At 41.6% G+C, this 18,086-nt stretch overlaps 2 protein-coding genes across 2 annotated transcripts; both read right to left on the bottom strand.

Moving 5' to 3' along the window:
• Positions 1-702: 702 nt before the first annotated feature.
• or6at1 (odorant receptor, family 6, subfamily AT, member 1) lies at positions 703-4,659 on the bottom strand (the record flags this gene model as incomplete). Its single annotated transcript, XM_083986928.1, has 4 exons — positions 703-882; positions 2,150-2,812; positions 3,857-4,044; positions 4,629-4,659. The coding sequence occupies 4 exons, from the start codon at positions 4,657-4,659 to the stop codon at positions 703-705; spliced, it is 1,062 nt and encodes a 353-aa protein (XP_083843054.1).
• Positions 4,660-10,584: 5,925 nt separating this feature from the next.
• LOC310997251 (olfactory receptor 8G17-like) lies at positions 10,585-12,894 on the bottom strand (the record flags this gene model as incomplete). The annotated part of the gene is made up of 2 exons (XM_083986927.1): positions 10,585-10,725; positions 11,983-12,894. 2 exons carry the CDS (start codon positions 12,892-12,894, stop codon positions 10,585-10,587), a joined length of 1,053 nt encoding a protein of 350 aa, XP_083843053.1.
• Positions 12,895-18,086: the final 5,192 nt, after the last annotated feature.

The following is an 18,086-nucleotide window of genomic DNA, read 5'->3' as shown; positions in this document are numbered from 1 at the left end:
AGTCACATTGTTTCTCTTTGTAATCCATCTCCACACTTCCTCTCCTCCTCTACCATCGTTACTAAAGCCACTAGGTGTCACTTTCAAACAAAATGTAAGAAGCTTTCAACACATTCACGGCTTGTTGACTCAGGCTAAACATGGTACATGTGATTTATATGAAAAGGAAAACAGGTATTCGAAGAAGTGTTTCAGTTTGTGTCTCTGTATGAAAAAAGTTTAATGAATAACAGCCTTTTAGCACCATTCAAAAAAAAAATGTTTTGGATTAAAATCTTTAAATTAAGTGTGATTAAAAGATTGTAACCATAAGAATGTGTACATAAAAAAGAGAAGGTCACACGCACATCCGTACCAAAAGCTTGGGCAGGTGCTGAGCCAAAAATATACAAGCATTAAAAAGAAAATAGAAAGGCTCGCACACCGCAGGGCTCCTGAATGCAGTCCATTTAATGTCAGGAACAATGTAACGTTTCGAGCAAAAGCTCTTCGTCAGACAACGTGTCTGACGAAGAGCTTTTGCTCGAAACGTTACATTGTTCCTGACATTAAATGGACTGCATTCAGGAGCCCTGCGGTGTGCGAGCCTTTCTATTTTCTTTTTAACCATAAGAATGTGACAGTAACTTCAGTTTGTGTTTGAGTTTGTCAGATGATTGATCATGAAAATAAATCAAATTCTTCCACCTGGTTTTGTGCAGGTCAGGAAGCAGAGGGACGGTTTTTGTCTCTGACGTCCTTTGTGACTGAAAGAGCAGCAGGTCTGAACCTGCTCAGGGTCCTTCTGATGGCCTCCTGGAGCTCCTTGTTCCTCAAGCTGTAAATCACCGGGTTCAGGAAGGGAGTGAGAGCTGAGTACAGCACAGATACCACCACACGGACCTGGAAGAGAGACATCTGATCTTACAATATTTTGATTAATAGTGGTACAGGAGATCCATTGTTTTTTGTCTTTGGTCTTACAACACTGTGCAAATATTTTAGGGAGTAAAAGTCAAGTGGATATATTTTTAAAAAATTAGGGTCCTGCCCTCACGTGTAAATGTTTGAGCCAAATTGGAAGGGTTTCCCTCAGGGAATTCTTGGTTTACCCCTCTGTTTCCTGTCAGGTAGTTTGTTCCTGCATCTTGGAGAAAGTGCTTCAATTCTTCGAGACCACCTGCTGCAGAGCTCCAGGTTCTGCTGGTCTCTGGATGTGGTCCTTCATGCATCTGGACTTGAGTTTTAAAAGGAATCTGGAATCCCAAAATTGTTTGCACAGAGCTGTAGATGAGACCTGGGCTAAAGGTCAGAGCTGAAGGGTGCTTTCACACCTGCAGTGTTAGTGCGCTCTAAATTTAGATCGCACTAAATTTGGTCCCGTTTGGATCAGTGAAAGCACCATCGCACTCTAATGTGCACCAAACTAGTGCGGCCTGAGGAGGTGGTCTCGGTTCGGCTCCAGCCGAACTCTGGTGTGCACTAGTTGATGTGTGAAAGCAACTGCACTCTGGTACAACCCTGCCAGGCAAAGTAGTTTGAGCTAAAAGGGCTCCCGTAGTTGTTGACAACGGGTTAACGCAGCGGGGAGACCGCCCGGTGCTCCGGTCCTCCTCCGGTCCTACGCAGCTCTGTCCCCACAAACGAAGCAGCAGCAGCGGGGCAGCCGGTCGGTGCGTGTCCGCTGAGTCTGCTCAGACACTGGACAGGTCGGCGGCTCCGTCCCTTGTGTCCGCGGAGCAGCTCATTACAGAGCAGCAGAAGTCCGCCCGTGTTTAACGTTTAACCGGGAACTAACGGGCCCGAGCTGGGTGAACGCAACCGGAAACCAGTTGGAAGTACCAAAGTAGAAAAGTAGATCGGAACTATCGTTTGCCAAGACTTATACATACAAACAATATAGAAATAAATGACCAGAGCTACTAACAACCGGCCCTACTTGATTCTCCATCATGAAAGTTTTATCAATCAGCGCTTCCAGATTTCCACCGGTAGTCATGGAGACATGACGCTCTCCAAGTTTGGTCCTGAGTGACAAAAAGCAGGTGTGAAAGCAACCGCACTAACTGAAAAAATGAAACAATGTATCATTTTAACATTTGGTGCACACTAGGGTGCGCACTAAACATGTGTGAAAACACCCGAAGTCAGATGATTCTGAGTCTCGTACCTCTGGGGAAAAGTTTCCCACCCTGTAGGAAATATAGACAAAGGAGGCAGAGCTGTAAGAGATGGACACCACGGTCAGGTGAGCAGCACACGTCCCAAATGCCTTCAGCCTCTGGGTGACTCCCATTCTGGACACAGAAACACCAATCAGGATGTAGGAGGTCAAGATCAAGCCTCCCGTTGTCAGCAGCGCCACCAGGGCGAAGGAGATGGACACGATGTTGTCCACCAAGGTGTCGCCGCACACCAGCCGCCTTACGGATGACAGGTCGCACCACCCGTGTCTGACCACGTTCGGGCCACAGTATTGCCGCTGCCAGGCCATGACATTGGACGGCAGCGTGCAGACGGCGCCGAATCCCCAGGCTCCCACCACCAGGAGCAGCTGCACCGGGCGGGTCATGACGGCAGCGTAGCGCAGAGGGTTGCAGATGGCCATGTAGCGGTCGTACGCCATGACGGTCAGGATGGCACGGCCGGTGACGGCGAACTGAACAAAGAAGTACATCTGGAGGAAGCAGCACGGGACAGAGATGGTTGTCACATCGGACAGCAAGGTGAACAGCATGTTGGGGATGGTGGTGGTGGTGTAGATCATGTCCACGAAAGCCAGGTTGTAGAGGAAGAAGAACATGGGAGATGTGAGCTTCCTATCAGTCAATGCCTGTGTGAGGAAGAAGAGGATGATGATGATGATGACACTGACGATCTTCATCATGCTGATTAATTAACTCATTGAGTGCCAACCACGTAATTTCTCGTTTTTCGTTCCCATGCGTTGAGTGCCAAAAACGTAATTTTATGTTTTTTGCTTCTTTTTTTTAAATTATGAAAATAGACACTTTAACACACCTTTATGTCTAAATTTGGAGACTCTACGACGAGCAGAACTGAAATAGATGACGACCAAAAACTCATGACAGCTCATGATCTGGAAGTTTTTATCATAACTCGGCTTTTGCAAACGGAGTTCTGCATGTGGATGCAGCAGCTGCTCTGCTCTCACCCGCAAGGCTCCAGCAGCTCGGAGCCGAAACAGGAAGCTCTCAGGCGACAGTCCCGCCCGGTCTTCATCTCGAGCAACACCGTGTCCTCCCGCGGTAAAATGTGATGGTCTCTCGGTCAAAGCAAGCCGCCAGCACCACCGACCCGTACCACAGAAGAACCGCGACCACCGGTGGGGCCGGTGTTCCCGAACTGCTTTTGGCCGAGAGACCATCACATTCCGCAGCGAGAGGCTGTGACACGGCACGGTGCGTCTGTGTTATTGTTGTTTAGTGGCGCCCCCCCCGCCCCCGATGGTGGTTTTGTGAATAGAACAACAATTGTTGTATATATTTATCTTACACGAGCCCTTTGATCCAGAAATGCGAGTGTCAGAAGAGCGACAGGCACAAACAGAGCACCTTTCATAAAAGACGCTCTATCTCCTTTTCTAGAAAAAAAGCAGGGATTTTGGTGAAACCCAGCCATGTTTAGCTTGAGTTTTCTCAGGAACGGAGGCACGTAGAAACAAACGGTTTGTGGCCATTTGAAGCACAAAGTTTCACCTTTCAAATGAGCCACAGTATGTGTTGGTGGCAATAATATAGAATACGCTGTGGCTCTACAAAAATTGTCAAAAATGGTATAAATTGCCGGTACACTTGACTAAAACTTTGGAAAGGAGCGCGGCACTCAATGAGTTAATAGATGAGTGGAATTTTACCACCAAGATGATCATGCTGTTTCCTCCCAGGATGACGATGTAACCTAGCAACAGGATGACAAACAGGATCATCTTCTTCTGGTCGACGTTGGCGAGGCCCTGGATGATGAAGAAGCTGATGCCATCAGGCTGCACTGTGTCGTTAACAGATCCAGATCTGTGATTGGTCGACAAAGGCAGGTGTGAATCTGAAGGAAAAAGTGAAGTGAGACAAAATCTACAATAATAAGTAATAACATGCAGGCAGTTGGACAGGTTGTATTAGGAACACCTACAGAGGTGTATTATGTGAGCTGAGAGGTGTTTGTGTTGCTTTGGTTACCTTCAACAATAGGAACACCTCCAAAATAAGAAAAACTGATCATTATAATCTTCATGAAGGAGCTTCTGTTGGACTAGACTGACAGTTTTAACTTGGTGTCTCAAATAAAAGGATAAAGCTGTTAAGTTACATTCATAAAATTACATATTTAAAACATCAAAATAAATGAATACTTTAGAATAAACAGTCATACTATTTTTTATTATTTGGAAAATACACTGTTGCCCATAGAGTTGGAATAATTTTGTCTTTAGACACATTCCTCTGTTTGTCTTATTAATAAGTGAAGATGGTTTAATTAAGACTATGAATTTTTATAACAAACACAATTTTAATATTGCACTGCAGTGTAGGCTAGTTTATGACATATTTCTGTTCAAACCATGAACAACTCTGTCAGGTTTCCAATATGTGTCCCCACCAATGTTAAACTCATTCCTACACCCTTGCCTGGGCCATTAACAGCGTTGACGTGCTGCATTAACGCGAGACTCTTATCACGATAAGAAAATTGTTGCACGTTAATCTATTCAGTTGGGTCCACATCCAGCCCACGAGAGAAAACATCTAGCCCACGACGATCCACTGGCACTGACGCACATATTTACAGTATGAAACTAGGTGAGCAACATGAGGGTAGTGTGCACTGCTCTTTGTTAATTCAATCTCACTCCACTCTGTACGTAGATCTACGCTTGTGTAAACACTGCAGTGAAGACGTACTACGCGATGGGGGGGAAAAAAACATACTGCGTGCACACCAGCTGATTCGCCGGTCCTCTGAGTGAAATATCCAATTAATTACATGACCTGCACCAAAAGGTGGCAAAGTGACTGGACTGATGAGTTTAGTTTTATTTGACTGGACCATGCTGATGCTGAGCAGGGCCGTTGTATATGGGAGAAAGGTGATGATAATTCTAGGGGCCCAGCGCCCTGTAGGGCCCACAAAAAACCCCAGTAGTCTAATCTTTGTATGACCTGATTTATTCTGCATAAGACCCTGACTAATACTCATAGTAATGCTGCATTAGCATCAAAACAAAGTAGGCTAAATAAAAAATGATAATACATACATAGTCTAAGAAAAAAAAACTGGAAAAGTCAGGGGTCAGTCAGGGCCCAGAATTCCTAGCAACGACCCTGATGCTGAGTGACAAAGTGACACCTGACGCTCTCTCTCTCGCCCTCGTTCTCTCTCTCTCTCTCGTGTTTAACAAAATAAAAAACTAAACCAAAGTACCAACCAAAGTAAATCTTATTGAACATTATTACACGGCTCTATTGAATGCTGCTCTCTGATTGGTCCAGCGCTGCGTTCTGCGGTCTGTTATTTCTGTATAACGGACCGTCGTCAAGTATAACAGACCGTTGCTTGGGACGCCGCTCTGATCAGCGCAGCACGGAAAAGAGAAACTATGCAGGATATTTACCTTGTGTTTAATTTTTACCGTCATTAAACAGCTTCGGACTAATAGTGATGTTAGATAAGTGACTGGTAACTTGTTACAAGTAGAGTGGAGGCTGCTGGAAACCAGACCTGCATCAGAGCCTCTGACCCGGTGTCAGCTCTCCTCTCGTCTCGGTGGCACTGCGACTCCGCGACACAAACGCACCCCGTAAACAGTAAAGTTAATCTCTTGTTTATGACAGATACGACTACACACAATACACACATCTTAACACGTGTATGGCGATGCACTGATTGATTATCAAAGGCTTCAAATGCACGAACGGGAGGAGGCTCGGCAAAACAGCGGAAGTGACCGGTCTTGCAGATTCGCTAAATGCAATTTTAAATCGATGAAAGTCGTATTTTGATCAACATTATGTTTCAAATTAATTATTTCACTCGTAAACCGTGTAATAAGCGGGATAATGTACAGTTGGTCGGTTGTTATGGAGAAATAAGCCCCTTCATGTTGTATGAAACCCCTCCGCTTTGCGTCGGGGTTCCATACAACCTGTCGGGGTTTATTTCTCCATAACAACCTCCGTACTATACATTATCCCTTACTTATTTTCATTACCAATTTTCATTACTTAGATAGGTTACTCACTTTTTGAATGTCTTCTGCATAATTCAAATTTAGCATTTGAATCTGACGGTTTGTATCATATTTGATACATGGGTTTTTGAGACCTCTATATCCTCACTGTGATTTTTTTCCTCCTGAAAATCCTAATGTACCGTAGATGACCAAATAGTCGCCCGCGTGCAAATACGCGCCTTATTAGATAAAACCAAACCTGCATGATCAGAGCCTCAGAGCCAGTGGGTCCGAGAGCAGCAGTGTGCAAGGCAGAGAGCCTCCACTCTCCCTGTAACAAGCTACAAGTCAGAAAAAGTTATTTTCTATGTTTAATGTTTTGAAGTTTAATGAATTACAACACGTTAGTTGTTTGTTCAAAAAAGAAAAAACTGACCATTAAGACCTGGTGTATCAAATATGATACAAATTAAAAATCATATATGAAAATTGATTTTTTTTTTTTTTAATGTCTTCCTTTTTTTTTTGTCAGAAGGTCCAATAAAGACTCCATTTTCAAAGAATTAGAATTTTCTGGCAATTATTTCATGGTTCAGGCATTACAGGTCTAGATCTCCAATAGACTCGACTACTGTAACAGTCTTCTGACTGGACTCCCCCGATAAGTATCAAACAGCTGCAGCTCGAGTTTTAACCAGGACAAAGACATCAGATCACATCACCCCAGTTCTTAAAACCTTACATTGGCTCCCAGTCAGCTACAGAATAGATTTTAAAGTTCTGCTACAGGTCTACAAATCACTGAATGGTTTAGGTCCAGAATACATGAATGACATGTTAGTAGAGTCTAAACCCAGTAGAGCTCTGAGATCTTCTGACTCAGGTCAGATAGTGGAGCACAGTGTTCAAACTAGACATGGTGAAGCAGCATTATGCTATATACAGTATATATTATTCCAACTTTATGGGCAACTGTGTGTGACTTTCAGTTTTCACCAGCCGGACAGACTTGACCCACGGGTAGATTATATAAAAACATGATTTACAACCATCAACATATTTCAGAGAGCGGCTCCAGAATGCAACACGTTACTTATTGCATTGGTTTGCAGTGACAAACCTGCCCCCTGTGCAACGTTCACAATCACTGCATAATGTTTTTGTCTTTTTGTGGAACAATATTGTAAATGCTTCGTGCAATACATCAGTTTTTCCTATGTTCATTATCCTTTAGTGTAGATGTTATTACTTACATTAATGTTTACATTTTATGTAAACAAATGCAAATAATTAATAATTTATACAACCCTATCTTATCTTAGCTTAGCTTTAAGGAAAATGTATGCAGAAAAATGGTGGTTTAGTTTTAAAAATGACTAAAACTAAATCTAAATTAAAATGTAATTTTAACTTTTTAATATTTAAAAACAACAACGACCAAAGTCAAGTGAATATCTGCAGAGCATAATCAGAATAATTCTTGTCCTATCTGCTTCTTCTAGTTAATTGCCTCATCTGTGAGAATATCCACTGTACACGAAACACAGCCTGTGTTTAGACTCATTTTGAATCCACACGCGATCAGTAGAAAACCTCATTAGATAATTACAATTCACAGCTATGATAAGGTAAGAGCGGCTAATATCAGACTTTTATGCAAAAAGAAACAAATATGGCTACATGTGTAGTCCAATTAAAATGTTCATTTTAAATATCACTGTCTCCACACAGAGAAATCATGCAGCTTAGTCATACTGACTAACACAAACAGAAAATACAAACTGCACAAACACTCACACACCTGTGGGGGTCTGACCAGAAACGTCAAACAGCAGAAGCTCCATTGCTCCTCAGCAGACGGATGAATAGATGGATGGATGGATGAAAGGAGACAAATCTATTCCCAACAAACGATGAGCACAGAGCAACTACAACAATATCCTTTCAAGCCTGATTTCTAGGAAGAATTTTTGCCTCACCTGAGCAGATGCATCCGACTGCTCTGATACCTGAGTTCCATTGAGCTTTTTCAGGAGCTTGCAGCCTTTTTCTCCTCATAATGTAAATTATAATGAGAGTGAGGTTCATTAATTACACACAGAGCTGCATTAAGAATATAAACTACAAACCAGAAAGCTAACAGACACAACTGGGATTTGTTTTTAGTCACCTTTGTAACTTAATTGGCTCTGTTGCCATGGTAATGCTATGTATAACTTCCTCATTATAGAAGCTTTTTCTCACTCTAATTGCTTTTGTGTGTGTGTGTGTTCTATGACTAGGGTCTTCATTAAACGGGTCATTGAAGAGCAGGGTGAAACTTAAAGGTTAAAGGTTAAGGGTCAAAGGGATCCGAGCACCATCAGCCTCCATCAATCCTTTAGAAGCTTCAGTATAGGTTTTCCTACATTTTCCTCAGTCATTAAAAGTTATTTAAAGGTACATTGTGTAGGAATTACTCCCATCTAGCGTTGCGGTTGTATATCTCAAGCAACTCAATCGTATTTTTCATGCTGCATTCACGTAAAAATTGGGCAGATGGCAGACGGACGACAGCCGCTGCATGTAACGGCATAAACAAGCCTCAATGTAAACAAGTGGTCCGTCAGCACGAGGCAAAACAATACACGTGACAATATGTTGTCATGGCGATGTCGTACTGTTTACCTGACCCACGTTTTACCGGCTTTCTCTGGACTTCTGTGACTAAAATGACATCTGGTTTGTTACCGACGCTGTTTCCGTGGTACCGTCACGCTGCCACTGAACGTAAAAACATGGCGACACCACATGGCAGCCAGCACCGAGCTTACCCGCTCCATGTAGATATGAATGATATGAACGGCAGATTCAGTGCTAACCAGAACATTTCAGTTTGTTGATGGGGGTGATTACTGATTAATGAAAAACAGACTTTTGAACAAAATAATTGATTTTTGTGAATAGATAAGAGGGGAAGTTACACAATGTCCCTTTAAGCTGTATAGGTGGTTTGATTCCGATGATGCACAAAGTTCAGATGGGAAGCAGGAAGTGGAGAACAGTAATCAGATGACAGACAGACTGTGCATGAAAGCGTTGGATGAACTGAAAGTAACCGTTTAGCTCCCCAATATGTCCGTTTGGAAACTTGCACCAACATTTTTGGAGATGTGAAGAGCCACTAATGGGACCAGTGGGTCATCTTAGAGGTGAGCATCCGGTCTCTTGAGATGATCGGCTGGTCAAACTCCCTTGTCATCCCAGGGAAGAAAGCGATCCAATGAATTTACCTGCTTAATTACTGTAGTTGAGCATTGTCCAGCACTGCTCCCACTGACTTAGGATGGAGGTTTTTAATTCACGACTGCCACCATTTTTCGGGGAGTTTTTTTTTTTTTTAATTGTCCCCTTTATGTGTTACTACTTTACAGCTGTAGACTCCACAGAACTCAGGCATTTGTTTTTCCTATCAGCAAATCCTTTCCTGCCTCCATCTGCAGTCGTGAACGTGCCACAAGATGTCACCTGCAAACCACCTATTATCAAATAGGTGTAATGTGTATGTTGTTTTTTTTTATGTTACCTGATCTATATGGAGCATATTATATAACGATGTATACTGGAATCCATATTATAGAGATAACAAATAAATCTGATTGTGATTCTGAAACACAACACACTGCATCTCGCCACCACAGGAGTCTTCAACTGTTTTACTCTGAGCTGCTTTGAGGAAAAGAGGCTGCAACTCATTGATTCGTCAAATATCAACAACTCCCCAAACATCTGAATGTCACATCACACACTGGAACATTAGCATTTCCAGAGGGGGATTAATTAAGTATTTGGTAATCAGTGTTACCTAACAAACAGATTGTTCACTTCACTTTCCAAAAACAAACCAAAAAGGACACACAGCTCCAACTGAACCCACCGTTTAACTCGCTGTATCCATGGCAACATATATATGTATATGTATTATATCTGTGTGTTTGATTTAGTGCTTTTAACTGAACTTTGATCCACATCCTTATACTTTATATCTTTACTAAAGGAAATAATTCATGTCAAGAAAAAATGAGAAAATGAAGCAAGTTTTATAGAGTTCCAATCATCGTTTTTTAATTTAATAATACAAACACAAAACCACATACATTGTCTAATTTGACCTTTTATTATACATAATTGTTTGGATAATATAACATATTTGTCTATTTACTTATATGAACAATATGATTCATAGGACTCATATCCTGATATGTATATAGTTATCTTATTTAACTTTTATATTTATCATTATGTCCCACTTAATATTTGCTGAGAGAGCAGCAGTCAGTGATTTTGATGAGCAGGTTCTGAAGTATCATTTTTACACACTTTGGTACAACTGGTACATTCATTCTTCTCATTCATGTGAGAATCACAGGTTCAGTTTAATCAGCGTTAAGTGTCTTGTTTGTTAGCTTGTTAGCACAGAGTGTTTCCTGGGACAGGTATTTCCTGTAGATGATGGGGTTCAGGTTGCCAGGCACCATGTTGGAGAGAATTGTGGACATCTTCTTGTACTCGGCATGCTGTAGGAACACATGGTGGGATACAGGCGCATGTGAGTGAAGGTGAGTCTGAAGAGCTCGAACAGCAGGGTGTTGTCACAGTAGCCTACAGGTTTCTGAACAGCCACCAGGACAAAGGCCAGATCCCACTTGTAGTCAGCCTAATCAGCATCTTATCGGCCATAGCACAGGGTCATGTTTGTAATGTGTTGCTCAGAAATTGAGTTACTATCAATTCAAAGGCAAACAGCACAACAAAAAAATAAATCACACTCATCTAAGGTTCATTTGTGCAGCACCAATTGATACCACATTATCTCAAGACTGTGAAATCTGAGAGTTATATATGATACATATCACATAAGAAAAATATGTATGGACACCAAGAGGAGTAAAAAAAAAATCTAATTCAAAGGAGACAATTTCTCTTTCAGGTGATCTGATTTCCTATGTGAATTACATGCAAACAATCAGTTTCATAATAAAATAAATTAAAACGAAGGAGAAGTGTACTCTGAAATACAATAGACAAAATAGACTCGACTACTGTAATGGTCTTCTGACTGGTCTCCCCCCAAAAAAGTATCAAACAGCTGCAACTCATTCAGAACGCTGCAGCTCGAGTTTTAACCAGAACAAAGAGATCAGATCACATCACCCCAGTTCTGAAGACCTTACATTGGCTCCCAGTCAGCTACAGAATAGATTTTAAAGTTCTGCTACTGGTTTACAAATCACTGAATGGTTTAGGTCCAGAATACATGAATGACATGTTAGTAGAGTACAAACCCAGTAGAGCTCTGAGATCTACGGACTCAGGTCAGATAGTGGAGCACAGAGTTCAGACCAGACATGGTGAAGCAGCATTTAGCTGTTATGCTGCAAACAAGTGGAACAAACTACCAGCAGAACTGAGATCAGCCCCAACTGTAAGCACTTTTAAATCCAGGTTAAAAACATTTCTCTTTTCATGTGCTTAGAACTTTTAACTTCATCTATTTTCTTTTATTTTACTTTTTTATTCTTTGCTCCTGCTTTTAACTGTGTTTTTTTTTGTTTTTATGCTGTTCTTAAAATAAAAAAAGGTTTCGTCTTTATGTAAAGCACATTGAGTTGCCTTGGTATGACATGTGCTATATAAATAAAGATGCCTTGCCTTGCCTTGCCTGACAATGAGGCTGTTTAGTCTGACCTTGATCATTTTATAGCAAATATTTCTGTTTCTGCTTCCACATTTGGATGTTAATTTAAAAATGGCGGTACCAGTTTGGATCTCACCAACCTTGACAAGGATTTGCAGATCTCTGCTGACTGAACGCCATAGATAATAGGGTTGAGGCTGCCAGGGATGATGTGAAAGAGAATGGCTGAAAGTTTCCTGTAGTCTGAATACTGAGGGAAACGATGCAGTATTATGACGATAAACCCACTAAGGAGCATGATCACATATACAAGCAGATGAGTGCTGCAAGTCTTTAAGGCTTTACTGTTCAGAGACTTGTTCTTACTGGTCAGACAGACCACAGTTATCTTAGTATAGGTGAGGACAATGCTGCCTATAGAGGCTGTTAACAAGACCACAGTAAAAGTGAGACCATATATGTTATTGATAAACACACTCTCACAGGAGAGTTTGAACAAGGAGGGGTTGTCACAGTAAGGATTTGTAATCATAGTCCTGCATCGGTTCAGTCTTATGGTCAGACCCAGCAGAATCCCGACCAGAACAAAGGCCACTCCCCAGGCAGAAACTGTCAGCTTGATCACCATCTTGTTGCTCATTATGGAGGCATAACGCAGGGGATTACAGATGGCTACATATCTGTCAAATGCCATAATCATGAGCACAGTGTGAGTGGTGGTACCGAACATGTGTGTGGTAAAAGCCTGGACCACACACTCATAGTAACTGATGAGACGTTCAGAGGGAGGCAGCAAGATGTCTACCAGCAGCCGGGGAACCATGATCGAATTCCCAACGATGTCATTAAATGGCAGGTTGCAAAACAGTAGATACATTGGCTGGTGAAGGTTTTTGTCAGTGAACACTAAAAAAGCAATTCCCACGTTCACAAACATTATAAAAATGTAGGAGAAAAAAAGAAAGAGAAAAGCAGGGTAGACCGAGTCCTGGGGGAGATTCAAACCCTCAAGCTGCAGGGTGAGGCTGTTGAAGGTGTAGTTTTCCATCAGCCTGGAAGAACCAAAAAACAGACATCACAGATATGCTCGATGACAGAAATGACAAAAAATCTAAGTAAGCTTTGTGATTTTATAAGAAAATGACCTTTGAAGTGACAAAAGAAAAACAAACAAAGAGGAATATAATCACACATTTTGATTTTTATCAAAATTGTAATTATATTATACATTGTCAGTACCTGCCTTCTGAGTCCCCTGGTTCACTGCTCTTTGTCTTTTCTTTCTTGTGTCTTTGTTGGCAGTTGATATCCAACAGAGAAAATGTCTCCCTTTGTTGAAGATTTATATAGGTACAGTTTTAATCCCAGGGGACTCACGCAGTGCCAATTCAGATGACGTGTAATGCAACGTTGTGGTATCACAATTACATGATAATGTATGGCAGTATGTAACTTTAGGCTCTGAAACAAATCTTTGTTATTACAGTGGGTACTAGTTTCATTTGGACGATTTCACGCGAGATTCACGCGAGAGTCACGGGAGACTCACGCGGATTTTTTGTGGAGGAGTAATTGTGTTTTCACCAGAAGCTGCAATGTGCCCAAACAACCGCCAGGTGGCATCTGTGAGCAGCAGGACGCCTCTATAAGACAGCAGCACGGAGCAGTGAGGATATCCTGAAATAACATCCCCTCGATATCCTGAAATAACATCCCCTCGATAGAAATATGCTACAAAGTTGATAGGTTTCATCCATGTTTTGACAGAAAACACAAACAGCCAGTGATAATGAGACCGGTGACACCGTCAGCCAGCCGGCCTGTACTGCGAAGGAGATCAACTCAGCTTCATGCTCTGTGCGAGTTCACATCGAAGGAGGTGTGTGTGTGTGTTTTATTGAAAGCGAGGCTGGGTGTGTGTATGAAAATCGCCTTGGACCACGGAACGCATCTTATTTCCAAGTACAGTATAAGGAAATAAAAGTAGCGAAGCTCCGGACAGAGTTGCGGTGATTGTATCCACTTTATGATAGGCATTATGAAAACACATATATATTCCAGATCAAATCCGTTGGATTATCAAGGTGATTATCCATACGAGAGGTAGGCTGCCGGTTCTCACGGCCCGGACTTCTGCCAATGGTTTTTTTTTTTTTGGAGGGTGTGTGTCAGCGGCGCCGGATTCATTTTAGAGGTGGGGGGGTCATGGAGTTTGGGTTGTTACGGGGCACAGATTTACATACTCACTGTCAGTGCAATAGTCATATTGTAGCGTGCGTAATAACAGCATAATAAAAAGCTGTGCTGGTCTGGCTGCATGTTTGAGCAAATAAAATGTTGTGAATACACCTCTTAAAGCCCGTTTGAGCAGTTTCTATAAACTGCTAGGTTCTCAAAGACCCGACCCGGTCCGATCCAGGTGTTGAAGCCTGGACCTGATGCAGCCGGACTCACGAGCAGTCTCTCGGCTGGACCACGGCAAAAAAAAAAAAAAAAAAGATAAATAAAAGAACCCCGTGGTCCGACCTGACCCAATTTTTAATCAGAATTTTAATAATAGAAACACCATTTGTGAATTTGAGATCTCTAAAATATTAGTAATATTACTTTTACTATGCATTTAGTTTTTCTGTAGGTAAATTAATCATCATGGATCAAGCAGAAAATCAGCCTTTGCAAAAGCCGAAGTAACAGTTTATGAGCACTCAGGTCTGTGGCGCATCAGTCTGCAGCGGCTACTTTTCACCTCTTATTCTTGTCATTCATGTTTTAATAATAGGAACAATGCTTAAGGACAACGCCTGCTGACGTTTGGACTTTATGTAGCTAAATAACTTTGTCTCAGTCCGTGACTGTGCTCGCTTCATGTAGACCACACAGACCACTCGTCCAGCTGTGGTCACATGAGTTATTAGGCTACAATGTTTCCATTTTGTTGTTTTCGCGCGTCTCTTCTTTTTCTCACAAGTTATGGTTTTTACTGGCAAAACGAGCCAGTTAGAAATGAATAAAGGAAAAGAAAAAATAATATCCAGGAGACTTTTGTCCCGTCCTCAGGACGTGAGTGAGGGAGGATCAGCTGGTAGAGATGTCTGTCACTGTCAGCTGCACATCTGTCAGCAGGTCCGCTTGACCGCTCCACACTTCACAAACTTTAGGAATAAGCTAGATGTTGATTCTGTAAACAGACAGTGACATGCTGGAAATAAGCAGACACCATAGGCCTACTCGCCCTCGTTAATATTGATTATTGAATTACGTAACGTCATAAATCTCTCGCCGCTGTAGTCCGGTTCATCACCTGTCTCTGTGGGTGTGTAGGCTACGTCATCTCCAGGTGAAACAACTGTAACAACTGTAAAACAACTGGAATTGATAATAACTAAAGGCATATCACCAAAGCTGAAAGGCTATTAACACGTCCTAATCAGGTTAATTCATTTTTTCCTCGCATTTTTCAAAGTAAACTTCCCTTGCTCACCGGCAGAGCAGAAGTTGCACTTTATGAGATGGTGCACTTGGTCCACAGTGTTTGTTGATGAAGCCTGAGAAGGTGACGAAGGTGAAGGTGACACTGATCGGACAATAATAAGCGGAGGGAGGACGACGGAAGCTGCAGAAGCTCCGCTCAGCTGTGCATTCACGTGGGCACCATATGGCCGGAGAGACTTGAATTGAGACTATTTACTGGGCTGCACTACAGGCAGAGCATTATATTTGATTTAAAATGAAAGATTATTCTATGTTTTACTGGTTTATTTCATTTGATGTGGGTGGGACCGGGGGAATTATTGAAACCGGGATAGCTTGTTGCAACTTTAGAAAATATAAGGGGAAATTACAAACATGGACCAAAACGGCTCAGTACGCACAAAAATCCAAAAGAAACGAAAAAGAACTAAACATCATGAAGTGGTCTCAATCTGTGTTTTATTTTATTTTATTAGGCTACATGAAACACAACGAAATTTCTTCTCTTTTTCCCATCGGCTTCTGTGTACATTTTTGTCCTCCGGCTTATGAAACTTATGAACTGAGAAGTGTGAGGAACCGGTTTTTCTGTTCAAAGCAAACAGCTGTGTGAAGTAGCCTACTGTGGGGGGCAGGACTTTTGTCTGACAATGTACTTGAGTGAAGTATCCACAAACACACCCATTGGTCAGAGATAAAGAGGATGCTAATGTGTTACAGTGTCCAGCTGTCGTCACAGCAAATATTACAAGCACATGATGCAGGTGCTAATGTGTCGCTAATGTGTTATAGACAGTTATAGACCCTTGTGTGGTCACAACAATTATTACAAGCACACCTATTGGTCAGAGATAATGGAGGTGCTAATATGTCGCTAATGTGTTATAGACGGTTATAGACCATTGTGTCCAGCTGTGGTCACAGCAATTATTACAAGCACACCTATTCGGTCAGAGATAATGGAGGTGCTAATATGTCTATTAAGCTCATTACTTTCAATAGAGCGAACATGGTTCGTTTGGAGCATTTGTTTTAACCCTCTACCGCACAGCGTTGCCCTCAGGCAACGCAAAGTTTTCTTAGGCCCCATGTCCAATACAAGTTTCTTTAAATTGTAAAAACCAATCACATTAGTCAAAGAACTATCTAAGAATAATCCAATGAGGAGTGGGAGTCACTGTGATGCATCATTTGGAGGCGGGAAGGTCTTTTCTGACATGCGGCCATCACAGCACATGGTCTGAGAAAAAGGTAAGATCTTTTGTACTACTAAACTTATTTAGACTGATATAAACTGCAAATAAAAAATATGTTAGCATGCATAAAGGTGTAAATAAGCCTTTTGTCAGGTTTTATGAAGTTTTTTTCATTTAGTTTATTCAGAAATACAGTTTTTCTATTTGTTGCCCGAGGGCAACGTTGTGCACTAAGGGGTAACTTTTAAAAGTGTATGTGTGAACATTGTTTTGGAGGGGTAATCACATTATTACATGTTTGTGTGAAGAGTTTTAGTTCTAAATATGTGTTTTAACCAATTTGTTTACTGGGAATAACTAATTTTCACACATTTCGACAGCCAACATGGACGTAAGACAGTTTTATGGAGGGAAAGTGAGGAACCACCACATAAGGGAAATCCCATCGGAAAGTGAGGACAGTGAGATAGAAAGCAGTGACAATGATGAGGACTGGACTCCACAGCAAGGTTTGAGCAGAAGTGAAAAAATAGGGCATAAAATATTGTTTCTGTTTATTATTGATCTCATTTTTACATTGTGGAAGGGAACTGTGTTAGTTGAGATGAGGTTCGAGATATCAAGCTGTAGTCTTCATATTGTGTTATTAAAGGTAATATTAAAAACATTTAATTTAATATCTCTATAACCTTTCAAGATGGAGAAAGCGAGGATGAAGAGGAAGAGGAAGAAGAGAAAGACCCGAATGATGAAGAGCCTCCTGAAGATTACTTCCAAAAACCTCGATGGAGAACATTTCATTCAGCTACTCCACCAGAACATCCTGAATGGACAGACATTCCTCCTCCACCTGGTGATATTCAGTCTCCTTACCACTATTTCAAATGTTTTTTTTTCTGATGAGATCCTTGAGCACACTGTCAATGAGACAAACCTGTACAGTGTCCAGGCCAATCCTACCAAGCCCCTCAACCTCACAGTTGAAGAACTTGAACAGTTCTTTGGTACAGTGCTGCACATGTCACTGTTTGGTCTCCCAGAGGGTCCCTGGGTGTCCAGGAACACCAAAGGTCATGTGCAGAAAATGTGATGTGCAGTGCACCTCTGCTTTACTACACAGAGTAACTGTTTTGTGAAGTTTCACATTGAATGAAATGCGCTCAGACAAAACCTCCCACTGGCCATTCATGGATGAGGAGAAGGGAAGGTGAAGAAATGGAGGTATGTGAAGAAAGTGTAGAAGGGTAGGTCAAGAAATTGATGTATGAGAAGAGAGTGTAATGTGTAATCTGCCTTACTACACGGTTCATGAAGTTTCTGTTTTTGTTTAGCCTCTTTCAGTCTAGATAGGCGTACATGATTATGATATTTACACAATGTTATGTGTATCAGAAGTGTTTCTTTTATGAAAGGTTGTTCATTATTTTTAAATATGATGTTTGTACTGCTTTCTAAGCATTGTCTCATGTTATGTAAAGGAGTTATATTCTCTGCGATTGTGTACCATTAGCGCACAACGTTGCCCTCAGGCAACAGAAAAATATTTTGGAAAGGGGGGTGTCAAATATATATA

The sequence above is a fragment of the Trachurus trachurus genome, assembly GCF_905171665.1.
Source record: "Trachurus trachurus genome assembly, chromosome: 14".
NCBI lineage: Eukaryota > Metazoa > Chordata > Actinopteri > Carangiformes > Carangidae > Trachurus > Trachurus trachurus.
The sequence above is the reverse complement of the archived record's forward strand: the minus strand, read 5'-3'. Positions and strand labels throughout refer to the sequence as shown.